Source organism: Schistocerca gregaria, chromosome 5 (genome assembly GCF_023897955.1).
Source record: "Schistocerca gregaria isolate iqSchGreg1 chromosome 5, iqSchGreg1.2, whole genome shotgun sequence".
Taxonomy (NCBI): domain Eukaryota; kingdom Metazoa; phylum Arthropoda; class Insecta; order Orthoptera; family Acrididae; genus Schistocerca; species Schistocerca gregaria.
In genome coordinates, this window is record NC_064924.1 from 521,644,188 (window position 1) to 521,661,145 (window position 16,958).

Sequence of the window (16,958 nt, forward strand, 5' to 3'; positions counted from 1 at the left end):
CCTAAGTTGTCTTATATATAAATAAACATACTTATTGCATGCATTTTTCACTTAGCTGATCTGTGCACACTTCTGCACTGATGTGCCAAAAAAGAAGACTGCAGCTTGAGTTCATCTTGGTGAAAATAACTAAAATGTACACCACCAACAAAGCATGCCTTCTGCCTGTTGCAGCTGACAGTGCCAGGTGATTTGGTTTGCTCCAGGGATTGATGACGAAATTGTCTGTGTATTCGCGGTGTGCCCAATGACAGGCAGCTCCCAGGGAATCTGTCCCCCGAGTACTCCATGCCAGCCACAGGAACACATTCATGTAGACTGTGTATGTCCCTCATTTAATTCCTATTGGCTCTTTGTTGTGGATTTCCTGCTTTCCTTGCATTCTCCTGTGTGTGTCAACATCGTCTGAGGTGGCAATTGGTACGATTTTGAGCATTTTTTTCTGTTGTGAGGTTACCTTTTTAGTTTCCGATTATGGGTCCCTATTCATTTCACACATCTTTCAATTGTTTCATTCTTGTCACAGCATTTTTTGTGTTAAGACTCCACCATTCCACCATCAATAAAATGGAGACACAAAATAATAGTGCATACATTCAAGCCCCAAATGAAAACGTTTGTTGTAGGTTCTTCACCAGACGAAGTCCTTCCCTGTTTCCTGAGCACATATCCCTTCACACCAATGGGGGAATGGAGATCAGCTGAGTTGCTTCACGGACAGCAGCCACACACGTTCCTCCACTTCCTGTGGCCGGCACTGCACCTGCTGCAGTCTGGTTCATCTGGCCACTTCATGCCGGGATTGCCGGTGTTGGCATGAGGGTTCGGTTGCCAGCCCAAGTGGATACGGGCCACTGTTGTCCGCGACTGGGAGTGCTGACTTTGTGGCATCTGTACAACCAGTGAGGTGGACTCCCCAGTTTGATCAGTTGCACCCCTGCACCATCACTTGCTCCAAGAAGCTACTGGTCACAGTTGCAGCCTGTCGCCATGGCCCACTATGCCACACTCCAACTTGAACCTGGGTTCACCTGTTGTGGAGGCGCTCACGTCTCATTGGCTGCTTCCTCGATGTGTGGCACGCTTAGGTTCCAGCTTTTTGGCACCGGATGCCAGTTTGTCTCATAACTTGGGTCAGTTGCCACAGACTGTTGTTGCAGTCGGGCCACCTCCACCAGCCCCCTTATTGTCCGAGCCATTGTCACCAGTGGGCCCAGCTCTGTATCCTCTGCACTGGGATCTGCCTGCTGATGACGATACAGAGATGGCGATGGTGCTGTCGTCAGGTGCCGCATGGGCACAATGCCCTTGAGTGTAACTGCATCCCTATGCCTTCTGGCCCTATGCTCCTGTGTTCAGGCTAGCCCATCCTACCCCTGCCATCAGCACCAGCTGCCACCATTCTTGATCTGATGAATGTCTGTGTTGTTGGGCCACCGGGGACTCCTCCATCGCCTGGGTGCCCTCTTTGCACGAGGGAGAGTGCATGTGACTGACTGTGCCAAGGGTATTGTTGCCATGCTTGTGAACTTAAATTAACTGCCAACTGTATTAGTGTCGGCTGACCACTAGAGGCTGCTGAAGGAAGCGTGCACACAGCATGGTCTGCACCACACTGACCAGCGACTCTCACCTATATACGCACGGAGCAGTGCTGACTCTTGTTGACTATGTTCTTTTGGTTTGTACCACTCACATCTGTTATTCTATGTATCGCTTATGTTGCACCACCCGGGATTTTTTTTTATTTTTTATTTTTCTTGTGGAGTTACTACAGGCTTATTTCTGTCTTTAAAGTTTAGTGTGTGACTTACAATCTATGAATTTTAAAGAGTACTGGAGGATACTTGTCTTGTGGTCTTTGGAGACTATGCAGTCTCATGTTGCATGGCCTTGATATATTTTTGTCAACTGTGCCTGAAGATGTAAAAAATTTCCAACAATTTTTGAGTCTCAAAATATTTCAATAAACAATCTTTCAGATACCAGGAAAGAAAAAGCATTTGTCACAAGAAATATTGTCTCCCTTACAAGTGCTGTCATCATCATTGTTCTTGCTCATTCACTTTTCCCAATAAAAAGAAGTAAATGATTTCAGGAATCCTTCAAAGGGACATCAAATGTTTCTCTAATATATTTTGTTTCTTATTTTCAGGGTTAGTAATTATACAGAACATTTGACCATTCTTCAATTTTCTTTTCAAGTTGTATTCAGAAAGCATGAAATACGTATATTTAAATATAAATCAGTTTTCAATTACTATTAAGAGTAGGTACATCAAGATAAGCAAACAAGTTTCAATTTCTGCTTTTTTATATTTATTTTCTTTTTCTTTTTCATGAAAGTAAGAAAGCCACAATTCCTAAAGTAATTGGAATTCTGATAAATTCTTCAGCTCTTAAAAAAGATGGTCACGCTTTATGCAAACTGTTGTCATCATCAATGAGCAGTTCCATTGTAGTTGTAGGCTGTCCTTCCATTCTGAAAATGCTGCTACCCCTACGGGATCCACAGCTCTTTTGTGGGTAAGAGAGTGCATGGGGCCCTGAGCTATTTCAGGCTTTCTTCTCTTGTAGGATGCATTTCTGTCCAAAAAACCACTTCTTCCCATCCTAGCTCCTCCCCCTCCTGACTGCCTTCCCCCACCCATCCTCTTTCTCCCTCAGAGCTTCCTTTTATTATTATCCCACTATTCCCTTGGTTCTACTATTCCCTTTTCTTCTTGTGTCTTGTGTTCTACTCTCCCTTTTATTCTTGTCTCCCACTTTGGGTTTGACTTCCGTTTCTAAATTGTTTCTGTAGTTTGAGCCATTTGGGGAAGAAATCCCCTCCTACCATCTCTGGCATCGGTTCCTCTTCCCCCACCCTCCTCCTTCCCCGCTGTAGACCCCACTCCCTTGGCTGGGTCACCTGCATATGTAGTCAGTCCATGTGGTGGTGGTGCTGTTACATACCTATTTGGCTTGGCCCCTGACAACACAGGGATCACACTTCTGCCACCTGAACTACCTGCTCGCCTTTTTGGGGGTATCAAAATTCCCAGCAACAACTGCATGAAAGACATTGCTTACTGTGATTGGATAGTGCCCACATGCCTTCCTCTCCCTGGCTGCCACCTGGGGGTACAACCAAGCCTGCCAGCCTGAAACAAAACCCTTTTCCCCTTTACTTGGTTTGTTCCAGTTTCCATGAATTTTTTGGAATGACATCTTGCTGTCTTGCTGCCATAGGACCACATACTCTCTCTTTGCAGGTATGGGGAAAGGTGAGGTGCATTTTTGGCTGTCTTCCTCCTACTTGTGTCCCTGAAATTTCCATAAATGGTGTTGTCCTCACCAGCCTGGACTCTATTGCAGAGCATTTTGCTCAACATTTTGACCAGGCCTGAGAGTCAGTACACCATCCTCTCACAATCCATCTTCTCTAATGGCATTGTGAACAACTCCCTTTATCTTTAGCTTCCCACTGCCTGGCACCGTATAATGCCCCATTTAGTGAGTGGGAATTCACCAGTGCCCTTGCTCTCTGCAATGACATGGCTCTTGGATCAGGCTGGGTGCACAACCAAATGCTTCAACACTTATCAAATGATAGCCAATGTCATACATGTGTCCTTTTTAACCGTCTCAGGAGCAAGGGGGAATTCCCTTTCCAATGACAAGAAAGTGTCATTATTCCCTTTTTTAAATCTGAAAAACTGCCCATTCAGATGAAAGACTATCGTTCAGTCACTTTAGCCAGTGTCTGTGCAAGTTACTTGAAAGTATGGTGAGTTGAAGACTTTATTGGATCCTTCCTGTCACACGATTGTGGGGTACAATTGGCAGCTTGTGCCTTTTGGAGTAGCCCCATGATCAGCCTCCTAACAGAGACAGAGGTTCCACCATTGCGGGTTCTGCATCAACAACAGTTGATCGCTTACGTGTTACACATCTGCTGCTCGCTAGAGCACCCAAGCTACCATCTCCTCCTCCTAGATACAGAGATCCACCTACCTCAACAGTGACCCAGGTCTGGGGTTACAATTGCCATCTGCATCTGGTCACCTTTTTTCTGAACTCCAACTTTCCCCTCCACCACCTCTTCTCTGGCCCCCCTCATGTACACGTTCATGAGCATACTTTGCCCAGGGCTCTGTCTGATCATTCACAAAATTCGAAAGACTTGGCTAATCCTGAAGCCTTCTGCCACCAGTTCTTCTCCATTCTTGACTAGTTTCAGGGATCAATAGTATTTACACTGATGGCTTGACAGCTCCTCGTGCAGATTTGCTAACGTTCATGTAGGATGAAATCTGCTTCTTGCCAGATGGCTGCAGTGTTTCCACTGTGGAGCTGGTACCCATCTCTTGTACTCTTGTACATATCTGTTCCTGTGCCAGTGAGTCCCTTTTTGCCCTCAAACAGTGTGGAAGCTTGGTGATCTTTGTCTGGACTCCAGGTCACGTTGGGATCCTGGGAAATGAACTCGCTGACAGGCTGGCCAAATTGGCTACTGGCAGGCCACCGCCAAAGATCAGTATTCCAGAATTGGATCTTGGATTGGTATTGCATTGTCAAGTTCTAAGGATCTGAAATTTGGTATTGGAATTTTCAAAACTAGAGATCGTGCTAGTCAATTTGATAATCTATTTGTCCATTCCTGACTGAAAATTCGGAAAAAAAGGTCATTGTTTAATTTATAGTGAGTCATGTTTTTGTTACACTCAAACATTTGACCAAAGAATAAAACCATTACTATACCTAAGAAAGAAAATATCAATGATTGTTTAAATTATAGAACCTAGATGTTAGTAAGCCAACTTCCAAAAATTCTACTCAGAATTCTTAAAGAAAGGTTATCCAAGATTTAGGAGAAAAACAACTAGGACTTAGGAAAGGTAAAGAAACCAGGGAAGCTATAATGGCACATAAAGAAGTCTTGAAATGAAGAGGAAAAGTTATGGAAAGTGAGTTCTGATGTGGAAATAAAGCAATGCTCGACATATATTAATATAAATTTTTTTCCTCCTGTGTTTAAGGAATCTATTCTGAAAGTTTGGTTGTAGCTTTTCATCACATCTTTAATGTTGACAGATTCTATATCACAGAGAGATATTACAAACATTACTTTATCTAACTAACTGACTGTAGTAGATTTATGATAGAAAAGTTATAATATGTATCTAAATTTCAGAAAAATGTGATGCCTTCAGGTGCAAGAAGTAAAAGCTTGCTTTTGAGCCGTATAAGGGCTGTTGTAGACCTTGCATGGTCTCACATCAAATTAGTGGTCTGTGAGTCAGACTTTTCCACAGTAGAAGCAGAAATATCACTGTTTCATAAGCTTCTTGCAACTGCAGAATCATGGCAACAACTGAAATTGCTGAAAAATGTGTTAGACCACTGGCAAACATTCCAGGATTCTACTAACTCTGGGTATGTATGACAACAAAACATTCAGTAATTTTAATATGCTTCTTTTCAGTATACCTATGTACAGAGAACATAAGTTCTGTCAAATTCTTGATGTTTCAGAAACAAAACATCAGACCCATGGATGCTACTTCTTTATAAAATTTTACATTTCAAGGGTGAACATTTGGATTCAGTTCTGGATGCTGTAGAAGAAGTATGTAAAGGGAAGAAATTTAATGAAATGGTGAGTCAGCTGTATGACATTTATTTCAGTATAAATAAAAAGTAGTGAGGAAAAGGAAAGGCTATAGCTGACATATACTGGACATCCCTCGTAAGAGTCTTGCAATTTTGTTTGTGCATTGTGTAGCTGGCGTCACCCCAAATGAATACTGCTCATCACATCTTTTATGTGATACCCAGTGTCTATGAAAAGCATCCATTGTTTTGTTTTCTGTTAAGAATTTTATAGTGTGGTATTTGTTTTATTGATATGTGTTAACAGGGATAGTAAAATAACATCAATCACCAGTACTCCAGCAGTGACTGAGCAGGCCTACTACATGGTGGTATCAGTCTGTGTGGGTCAGAACGGTGCTGTCATTGATGGAGGAGAGCTGGTTATTGTTCATGTTTTACTGTCTGTTTATACATATAGATAAAATAAATGTCACAATAGACTAATTTGGGGCCACTCTGTCAAATAAGCATGTAATATTCCACTTTACAATACATTTTGTTTGTAACAGAAAACAAAGCCACACGTTCTGTCCACACTGGGCATAGCATGGAAGATGTGATGAGCAGTATTTTATTGTGCTAACTCCAGCTTCACATTGCAAAAACAAAATTCAACATATTTGCTGAAACACCACAGAAAATGTACCTGATGACTATCAGGAGGGACATCATAGGTGGGTGTGCCAGCTGTCAATCGTCTGCATGTGAATGGCTGTCTTTCCTTATTTGTGTTTTTGTTTCCATTGTCACAATGCTAATGGCAGTCATTCACATTTGTAGGTATAGTGTTTAAAAGTCATCCATGAGTGTCTTATTGAGTTTGGAATTTGAGTATTTCAGAATTTGATCTTAACCTGGCTTTATTTTTAAGTTTGTTTTCATCATTTTTCAGTAGTTTCAAAGCATCCTGAAGAAGAAGAAGAAGAAGAAGAAGAAGTGCTAGTAGTAGTAGTAGTAGTAGTAGTTGATGTTGTTTTATTCACATGCAGATCACTTTGACAAGGATATTCTGTTGTAAATTCTGTCTACGGTGGGTAAAGTTTATCATGTTCCATCTTTCATTACAATTTTAGAAACAGGAGCACCACACAGTGCCTAAGTATTAAATCACTTAATTGTGGCAAGAATTCTTTGTAGTGTAACGAAACTTTTGTTTTGGTATTGCCATGGTGGGGAGAGACTGCAATTGTGACAAAAATACAACATTAAAGATTATCAGATTAAACAGAGAATTTGAAAAGTTTGTTGTTATTCTTGCGTTCCAATGACATCAAGAACGTGGATCATGGGGGTTATTGATCACACTGGCCTCCACCACTCAAAGATAACGTTGAGAAAAATACATATGTTTACTGCTAGACAATTTCCAAACATTACACTTTAGTAATTAGTTCTGCAGTGACACACAAAGTTTAGTTCATTGCTTGTACATATCTGCATTCGGTGTAACTCCGAGTAATTTTCTTCTTGACGCTGCTACTGAAGTCGTCATCTCGGTCCATCTCATCTGCTAACTGGATCTAGTTACGTGAATTCCCTGATATAATCTAGGTATCAAGTCGTTGTATAGTGTTTTATTGATGACAGGCTGCACCACTTCTTGGTGGGAGCCCACTCCACATAACAGGCTACATAGACACAAAACCATAGTACAACAATTAGATTATTACACTGCTGTGCGACACAGTGTTGGCATCTGTGAACTGTCTCCGACTGAGCTTTTATGAGCCTTCTGCTCTCCTTATTTAAATGCTCTTAACAATCAAATTAACAAAACTATTGTGCAAAGTTATAAAATTGACAATTTAAAGTTCAAAGTTATTTTGAATAACTATACACAAATCTTTCTTATTTTATGCCCAAACCGGTGTATATAATATAAAAGGTTTTTACCTAAGATGTACAGGGTGTTACAAAAAGGTGCGGCCCATCTTTCAGGAAACATTCCTCACACGCAAATAAAGAAAAGATGTTATGTGGACATGTGTCCGGAAACGCTTAATTTCCATGTAAGAGCTCATTTTAGTTTCGCCAGTATGTACTGTACTTCCTCGATTCACCACCAGTTGGCCCAATTGAAGGAAGGTAATGTTGACTTCGGTGCTTGTGTTGACATGTGATTCATTGCTCTACAGTACTAGCATCAAGCACATCAGTACGTAGCATCAACAGGTTAGTGTTCATCACGAACAGGGTTTTGCAGTCAGTGCAATGTTTATAAATGCGGAGTTGGCAGATGCCCATTTGATATGTTGGTTGGCACGGGGCAATAGGCATGGCGTGGTACGTTTGTATCGAGACAGATTTCCAGAACGACGGTATCCCGACAGGAAGACGTTCGAAGCAATTGATCGACGTCTTAGGGAGCATGAAACATTCCAGCCTATGACTCGCGGCTGGGGAAGACCTAGAATTATGAGGACACCTGCAATGGACGAGGCAATTCTTCGTGCAGTTGACGATAACCCTAATGTCAGCATCAGGGAAGTTGCTGCTGTACAAGGTAATGTTGACTACGTCACTGTATGGAGAGTCCTATGGGAGAACCAGTTGTTTCTGTACCATGTACAGCTTGTGCAGGCACTATCAGCAGCTGATTGGCCTTCACAGGTACACTTCTGCGAATGATTCATCCAACAATGTGTCAGTCCTCATTTCAGTACAAATGTTCTCTTTACAACGTGATCAAATTGTAAATTTTCATAATCAACATGTGTGGGCTGATGAGAATCCGCACGCAATTGTGCAATCACGTCATCAACACAGATTTTCTGTGAATGTTTGGGCAGGCATTGTTGGTGATGTCTTGATTGGGCCCCATGTTCTTCCACCTATGCACAATGGAGCACGTTACCATGATTTCATATGGGATACTCTACCTGTGCTTTACAAGTACGACACAACATGTGGTTCATGCACGATGGAGCTCCTGCACATTTCAGTCAAAGTGTTCGTACTTCTCAACAACAGATTCGGTGACCGATGGATTGGTAGAGGTGGACCAATTCCATGGCCTCCACGCTTTCCTCACCTCAACCCTCTTGACTTTCATTTATGGGGTCATTTGAAAGCTTTTGTCTATGCAACTCCGGTACCAAATGTAGAGACTCTTCGTGCTCATATTGTGAACGTCTGTGATACAATACGCCTTTCTCCAGGGCTGCAACAGCACATCAGGGATTCCATGCGACGGAGGATGGATGCATGTATCCTCGCTAACTGGGGACATTTTGAACATTTCCTGTAACAAAGTGTTGGAAGTCACGCTGGTACGTTCTGTTGCTGTGTGTTTCCATTCCATGATTAATGTGATTTGAAGAGAAGTAATAAAATGAGCTCTAACATGGAAAGTAAGCGTTTCCAGACACATGTCCACATTCTTCCTATGTGTGTGAGGAATGTTTCTTGAAAATTTGGCCATACCTTTTTTTAACACCCTGTGTATCACATACAAAATAGTGAAAAACAACACCGAGAACCCAATTTTTCTTAATTATGGCTTCATTAGTGAATGCAAAATAACGCTAGCATATATTCAACAAACATGACATGCAAGTAAACGAATGAAATAATAAATGTTATGGTGCAGTAGCATAAACTTAATAATCAGGTCTTCAGTATAAAATTATTCCATCTGATTATAAATATAGTAGTTGACATTACATAACATTGTTTTTGTCCTTGGTTTGCAAATGCCATATCCTACTTCCTTATGTAGCAGAAGTATGAAAAATCCCATTTAACCAACGCAAACTTTGCCTTTATGAATGAGAAAGTAATATTTTAAAGTTATTTTAGATCTGGAAAGATGGGAAGTTACATTTTGGATGATGTAACTTAAAAAACTTGCATGTATATTAAATTTGACCTATGTGAAGCGGAAGTGAAGAGCTCTCTGAGATTTATGATTGTACTGCAAATCACTTTGGAGAGTCAACCCCCAGATGTGAGCTTCCTTTATGTTTACTTCATACTGCCTGAGACAGCTATTTTCAAAATCCAGTATATCTTGATGGAAGCATTCCCCTTGCTATTCTGAAAATGCTTCCAGGTTCTCTGTGAATGTATGTAGAATAGCATCGAGAATATACGGCCTGTTGGGAAATTCTCATTACAAGCTTCTAGAACTTGTAGAGGAGAGTGAATATACAATATTTTGAATTGGAACCCATGTCCAGAGATGTCATCCAACGGTGCTACAGAGTGTCAAAATTATAAGTGCCAGTGCCTGTAAATGTATGTATATACAGGGTGATTCTGTGATAGTGTTACAAACTTTCGAAGATGATCGAAAAGGATAAATGTATTAATTTGAGTTAAGGTTCACCTACTAGAAATTAATGAGTCCAAAGCTGTAGGCAAAAACTGTTCTGATACACTGGTACCGTTGATACTAAAATGGTAAAGTAGGCAACTTTCAGAGGTGGTAGTGGGGATCGAAACAAGGAATGAATGTCCAGTAAACATGGGCTCAAAAATGTATACCTTAGTGGCTATGAACACTTGTTCATCTTTGCTACTGTGTAACATATCTCTATTGAGCAAGTGCTTAATGTATGCATTTTAGAACCCATGTTTACTACACTTTTTTCTTGTTTTGGTCCATAGTGGCCCCTCTGAAAGTTGCCTACCCTAAAATCATAGCAACAACAGTACCAGTACATGTATTCCACTGCCAGAAGTATCAGAATAGTTTTTGCATATAACTTTCGACTCATTTGTTTCCAATATAGGACCCTTAACCTCAGCTTGATACATTCATCCTTCTCCAGCTTCGTAGGAAATCTGTGTCATCATCACAGAATCATTCTGTATATATACATACATTTACAGATGCATCTGTAACTTTGACGATCTGTAGTGCTGCTAGATGATGATTGGGCATGGGTTTGTAATGGGAATTTTGTAACACTCTATAGACTTTATTGGCCATTGTGCACCTTATTACACTGAAGTTATTCATTGTAGCCTTGACGTACTCAACATAGTTTTTGGTTTTATAATTGGCCAAGCCCTAAATTAATGCTATAGTGCAATTCAGAGCAACTTTCTCTTCTCTTTTTGCTGAGCATCTTTGGGATTTCCTTGCATTATGTTATCATCTTCCTCTGTGGTGCCACAAATGCACAATCCTCGACCTTTACCTCAGACAGTTGGGAAAGAAGACTGAGAGGTATTTGAAGGCTGGCAGACCCTTATTCAGACCTGTAAAAAAACTGCTTCATTAGGCTGTCAGCACCTTATTGGTTCTACCAGTAGTTCCCACTTGACATTATTCTTTCCCACACAGAATTCATTTCTCTTTGGCCAGTCTTCATTCTTATAGTGAGCCTTAGTGCCTCTTCTGCCCCAAGGCAAAGAAAGCAGGCGAATGTAGTAAAACCATTTGTGAGACACATTGGAAAACCCATCATTTTAAAGTATCCTATCACCTCTGATCCATATTCATCTTTATTGGAGGATTCCATCAAGAATTTGACACTTTTCAGTTCTCTTTAAAATGGACTGAATGAAACAGAGGAAGAGACATATATTCTTCCAGTTATGAAGTAAAACAGCTTTGAGGCTTTTTTATCAACTGTTTAAGTAGGCACCACTTGTTTGGATCGAAATCTATTCCAATAGCATCAGACAAGCCGTTTTGAAGAGAAAAGAAAGCTGAAAAAAAAAAAACTGTGATGCTTTATGTGTTCTGACACTTGCACACTTTTGTCTACCAAGTTCCACTGCTGTAATCTCGATGCCAGAAGCTTGGCATTTGACATGTTCAGGCCAAGGTTTCAACTCAAAATGTGATAGGTTTAGGGTTGTATGGCTTTCTCCTGTCAGCTGAAAATTCTGAATCTGCCGCTTCCCATTCACTCTGTGAACTCTGTTCTGAATATAACTGCTGTGTTTGCAGAGGTGTGGTCACAGGGAGTTCTAGGTAGTGTGGCACTGTAGCAATGGATGAGACCCCAGATAATATCATCAGGTACATTCTTCGCCCTCCAAAATCTGGAATGGCCCGTCTTGCAGAAATAACAGTTCGAGTAAAAAGTTGTCTCTCTTCAAATTCTTGGGGACAGCAGACACCAGGGATTCATTTTCATTTCCATACTAACCTGACAAGGATTGAAAGAAAAAAACTTTTATAACATAAATACAGTTCGTTATTTCACTTATGAACAACAACAACAATTAAACAGGTTCTTAAAATAGTTTTGAAAATGCACTTGCTGCCAAAGAAAAAAGTGAAGCATCCACAAAATATGGTCAGATGTCAGCGTAACTTACATGTACACTTCATTGGTGGGTATGTAAGTGATCAGAGTTGCAGTTCTCAGTGACAGGTTGAACAGCCACCAGAGGGAATTAGTGTTGTTACCAGGCCTGGTAGGAGTAGGTTTAATAATGAATAAAAAAAATAGGGGTACGTGTAAGCTACTACAAACGGTAGCGAACGCATTATTGTGGCCAAGATAGTCATGAAGCTCACGTCTACTACAGTAGTACATGTTTATATGCCAACTAGCTCTGCATATGATGAAGAAATTAATGAAATGTATGAGGAGGTAAAAGAAATTATTCAGGTAGTAAAGGGAGACAAAAATTTAATAGTCATGGGTGACTGGAATTTGAGAGTAGGAAAAGGGAGAGAAGGAAACATAGTAGGTGAATATGGATTGGGGCTAAGAAATGAAAGAGGAAACCACCTGGTAGAATTTTGCGCAGAGTATAACTTAATCATAGCTAACACTTGGTTCAAGAATCATGAAAGAAGGTTGTATACGTGGAAGAACCCTGGAGATACTAAAAGGTTAGATAGATTATATAATGGTAAGACAAAGATTTAGGAACCAGGTTCTAAATTGTAAGACATTTCCAGGGTCAGATGTGGACTCTGACCACAATCTATTGGTTATGAACTGTAGATTAAGACTGAAGAAACTGAAAAAAGGTGGGAATTTAAGGAGATGGGACCTGAATAAACTGAAAGAACCAAAGGTTGCACAGAGTTTCGGGGAGAGCGTAAGTGAACAATTGACAGGAATGGGGGATAGAAATACAGTAGAAGAAGAATGGGTAGCTTTGAGGGATGAAATAGTGAAGGCAGCAGAGGATCAAATAGGTAAAAAGATGAGGGCTAGTAGAAATCCTTGGGTAACAGAAGAAATATTTAATTTAATTGATGAAAGGAGAAAATATAAAAATGCAGTAAATGAAGCAGGCAAAAAGGAATACAAATGTCTCAAAAATGATATCGACAGGAAGTGCAAAATGGCTAAGTAGGAATGGCTAGAGGACTAATATAAGGATGTAGAGGCTTATCTCACTAGGGGTAAGATAGATAGTGCCTACAGGAAAATTACAGAGACCTTTCGTGAAAGGAGAACCACATGCATGAATATAAAGAGCTTTGATGGAAACCCAGTTCTAAGCAAAGAAAGGAAAGCAGAAAGGTGGAAGGAGTATATAGAGGGTCTATACAAGGCCGATGTACTCCAGGAAAATATGGAAATGGAAGAAGATGTAGATGAAGATGAAATGGGAGATACGATACTGCGGGAAGAGTTTGACAGAGCACTAAAAGACCTGAATCGAAATAAGGCCCCTGGGAGTAGACAACATTCCATTAGAATTACTGACAGCCTTGTGAGAGCCAATCCTGACAAAACTCTACCATCTGGTGAACAAGATGTATGAGACTGGCGAAATACCCTCAGACTTCAAGAAGAATATAATAATTCCAATCCCAAAGAAAGCGGATGTTGACAGATGTGAAAATTACCAAACTATCAGTTTAATAAGTCACAGCTGCAAAATACTAATGCGAATTCTTTACAGACAAATGGAAAAACTGATAGAAGCCGACCTTGGGCAAGATAAGTTTGGATTCCGTAGAAATGTTGGAAAAGGTGAGGCAATACTGAACCTACGACTTATCTTAGAAGAAAGATTAAGGAAAGGCAAACCCACGTTTCTAGAATTTGTAGACTTAGAGAAAGCTTTTGACAATGTTGACTGGAATACTCTCTTTCAAATTCTGAAGGTGGCAAGGGTAAAATACAGGGAGCGAAAGGCTGTTTACAATTGGTACAGAAAGTAGATGGGAGTTATAAGAGTCAAGGGGTATGAAAGGGAAGCAGCGGTTGGGAAGGGAGTCAGACATGGTTGTAGCCTATCCCTGATGTTATTCAATCTGTATATTGAGCAGGCAATAAAGGAAACAAAAGAAAAGTTTAGAGTAGGTATTAAAATCCATGGAGAAGAAATAAAAACTTTGAGGTCCGCCGATGACATTGTAATTCTGTCAGAGACAGCAAAGGACTTAGAAGAGCAGCTGAACGGAATGGAAAGTGTCTTGAAAGGAGGGTATAAGATGAACATCAACAAAAGCAAAATGAGGATAATGGAATGTAATCGAATTAAATCACGTGATGCTGAGGGAATTACATTAGGAAATGAGACACTTAAAGTAATAAAGGAGTTTTGCTATTTGGGGAGCAAAATAACTGATGATGGTCGAAGTAGAGAGGATATAAAATGTAGACTGGCAATGGCAAGGAAAGAGTTTCTGAAGAAGAGAAATTTGTTAACATCAAGTATAAATTTAAGTGTCAGGAAGTCGTTTCTGAAAGTGTTTGTATGGAGTGTAGCCATGTATGGAAGTGAAACATGGACGATAAATAGTTTAGATAAGAGGAGAATAGAAGCTTTCGAAATATGGTGCTACAGAAGAATGCTGAAGATTAGATGGATAGATCACATAACTAATGAGGAGATATCGAATAGAATTTGGGAGAAGAGGAGTTTGTGGCACAACTTGACTAGAAGAAGGGATCGGTTGGTAGGACATGTTCTGAGACATCGAGGGATCACCAATTTAGTATTGGAGGGCAGCATGGAGGGTAAAAATCGTAGGAGACCAAGAGATGAATACACTAAGCAGATTCAGAAGGATGTAGGCTGCAGTAGGTACTGGGAGATGAAGCAGCTTGCACAGGATAGAGTAGCATGGAGAGCTGCATCAAACCAGTCTCAGAACTGAAGACCACAACAACCAGGCCTGGTAGGGCACCTTAGGGATGTAAACAGCAACAGGTATTAAGTGTTCATTGTGAAGGGCACAAAAATGGTGCATATTCATGTGAACAACATTATTAGCAACTGATGGAAGTTTTAGAGGTGCCTCATTATGGGGCTACTTTTGGCCGACTGGTCAAATTGTGCGATATTCGGATTTGTGGGACATTTACATGTGACATTGGGCTGATCTCGGACTGTGTGGGAATGCAAAGATGAGCACATTCATTGCCAGTGTTTTGGTCGACTACTTTTGACCACCTTAAGAGAGGATTGGTTTATTGTGCACTAACCACATCGTAAATACATCTGCACCTGCCATCTGAAAACAAGTAATGGACTCCCTGTAACATTTTGTGTCCTCCTGGATCAGTGATTGGAAACCAGCAGCAACCAGGCTTGGGCTTTACTGACCCATCCATAGGCTTCCGTTAACACAAAAACACAAGCAGCTGCATTTGGAGTGGTGCCATGATCATGAAGCATGGTCTACTGATGAAAAGTGTCACACTGTGTTCAACAATGAATTGCAGTTCTGTTGAATTGCAGTTCTGCAATACCCTGGACGACAGTCAACAAGTAGGCAGCGACCAGAGGAGAGGACCCTTTCTTCTAATATTTGGAGAGGCATAATGGTGAGGTGTCAGAGTGTGAGGAACCGTCGGGTACAGTTCAGGTCACTGCTGACCATGACTGATGGAATGCTGACAGCACAGCAGTATGTCATGGATATCATGTATTCTCATGCATTTACTCTCGTGTGACAGTATTGTGGTGCCATTTTTGAACAGTACAGTGCTTGTCCTTACATAGCACATTTCTCTGTGAACTGTCTGCATGACGTTGAGAAACTCCTGTGGCAGCAAGATACCCATATCTGTCCCTGATAGAACCTGTGTGGAACGAGCTTGGATGTTGATTTCATTCCAGTGCCAGTATCCAGGATATTGAGGATAAGTTTCAACAGTTGTTGCCAGCTTGCCTCAGAAGACAATATGACAGCTGCACGACACCCTTTTCAACTAATCAGTGCACGCATCCTGGAAATGGGGAATGCAAATTTGTACTGATAAGCGAGCTTGTACTGCCAAGTTCTATCTAAATTGAGCTTGATATTGTAATAATTGAAATAACATCACATGCAGTCTCAGCCCCCATAAAGTTTCGTTTCATTTGCTCTTCCCCTTCTAGGTGCTTCACTTTCTATGACAGGCAATATACAACAAAGTATTGTCCATCATACCTTCTGTGGCTCTTGCGCAATGCTCACAAATGAAATGAATTTCCTGGAATTTGTCTTGATTCCCAACAGGTACACCACAGAATGCTTTGTAGGCCTCATAAATCTTAACAGATGGTTAAACTGAGAACTATTTCACTCTTGTCTTGACAAAATGGGCACATACATAGCAAAATTTATCTGTTGCATGCTTTCAGCCCCTTGACCCCCCTGTGGGTCCGGGGGTTAGAATAGGCCCGAGGTATTCCTGCCTGTCATAAGAGGCGACTGAAAGGAGTCCCTCCCCCTCAATGGGGTAGTTAGCGCCTGCGTCCGGAGATGGACGGTTTCACGACCTATATTTGCGTTCATTTTGGTTTTTCACTTCTTCTGGTTTCTTCCTTCCTTTGTTCTTCTTCATCTCGCTGTCTTACTCACTCTTCTCCTTGCCTTCTTCTCCTTCTCTGGTCTCCGCTTCGGCGTTTGAGACAGTATGTCCTTTCTTTCCCTCTCTCCTTTCTTTTTCCTCTTCTTCCTTCCTCCCTGTACGTGCCTGAAGGCCGACCCACGCGTTCGCACGCGTAGCCGGTGACGGGGTAACGCGTAATTCCCTGCCCTGGGTAGACAAGTAAGGCACGCACGTACCCCCTGGTAAAGGCCAGGCCCAGGGAGGGGTGATTGCCTGAGCTGACACCTTCCGACCGTGTCGATTGGTCCCTCCGTCCGTTTCTCGGGAGGTGTGACCTGAGGTGTGAAGAATCAACTAAGGCGGGAGTGCCCTCTGAGAGGGTCCCCACAAGGAAGGAGCACGCCATTAGAGACGCTGGCAATCATGGGGGATTCCTCCGCAATGGATTTCTCTTCTTCTTCTCTCTCGACTTCTGCCCACAAACGGAAACTTGACCAGCCACCAGTGACAAAAGTACTACCGCCTGCCCCACAGTTCCTCGTAGTTTCTCGATCTGAGGACGGAAAGGATTTTTCCTCTGTCAACCCTTTCGTTATCCAGAAGGGCGTAGATGCCATAGCCGGATCT

At 41.4% G+C, this 16,958-nt stretch overlaps 1 protein-coding gene across 4 annotated transcripts in view; it reads left to right on the forward strand.

The window, feature by feature from the left end:
- LOC126272771 (NBAS subunit of NRZ tethering complex-like) overlaps positions 1–16,958 on the forward strand; it is a 410,576-nt gene that overhangs the window by 359,038 nt on the left and 34,580 nt on the right. For all 4 annotated transcript variants that reach the window (XM_049975911.1, XM_049975912.1, XM_049975914.1 and 1 more), the window contains 2 exons: positions 5,177–5,418; positions 5,518–5,641. In XM_049975911.1, coding sequence (XP_049831868.1) covers positions 5,177–5,418; positions 5,518–5,641 — 366 coding nt within the window. The remainder of the gene's footprint in view (positions 1–5,176; positions 5,419–5,517; positions 5,642–16,958) is intronic.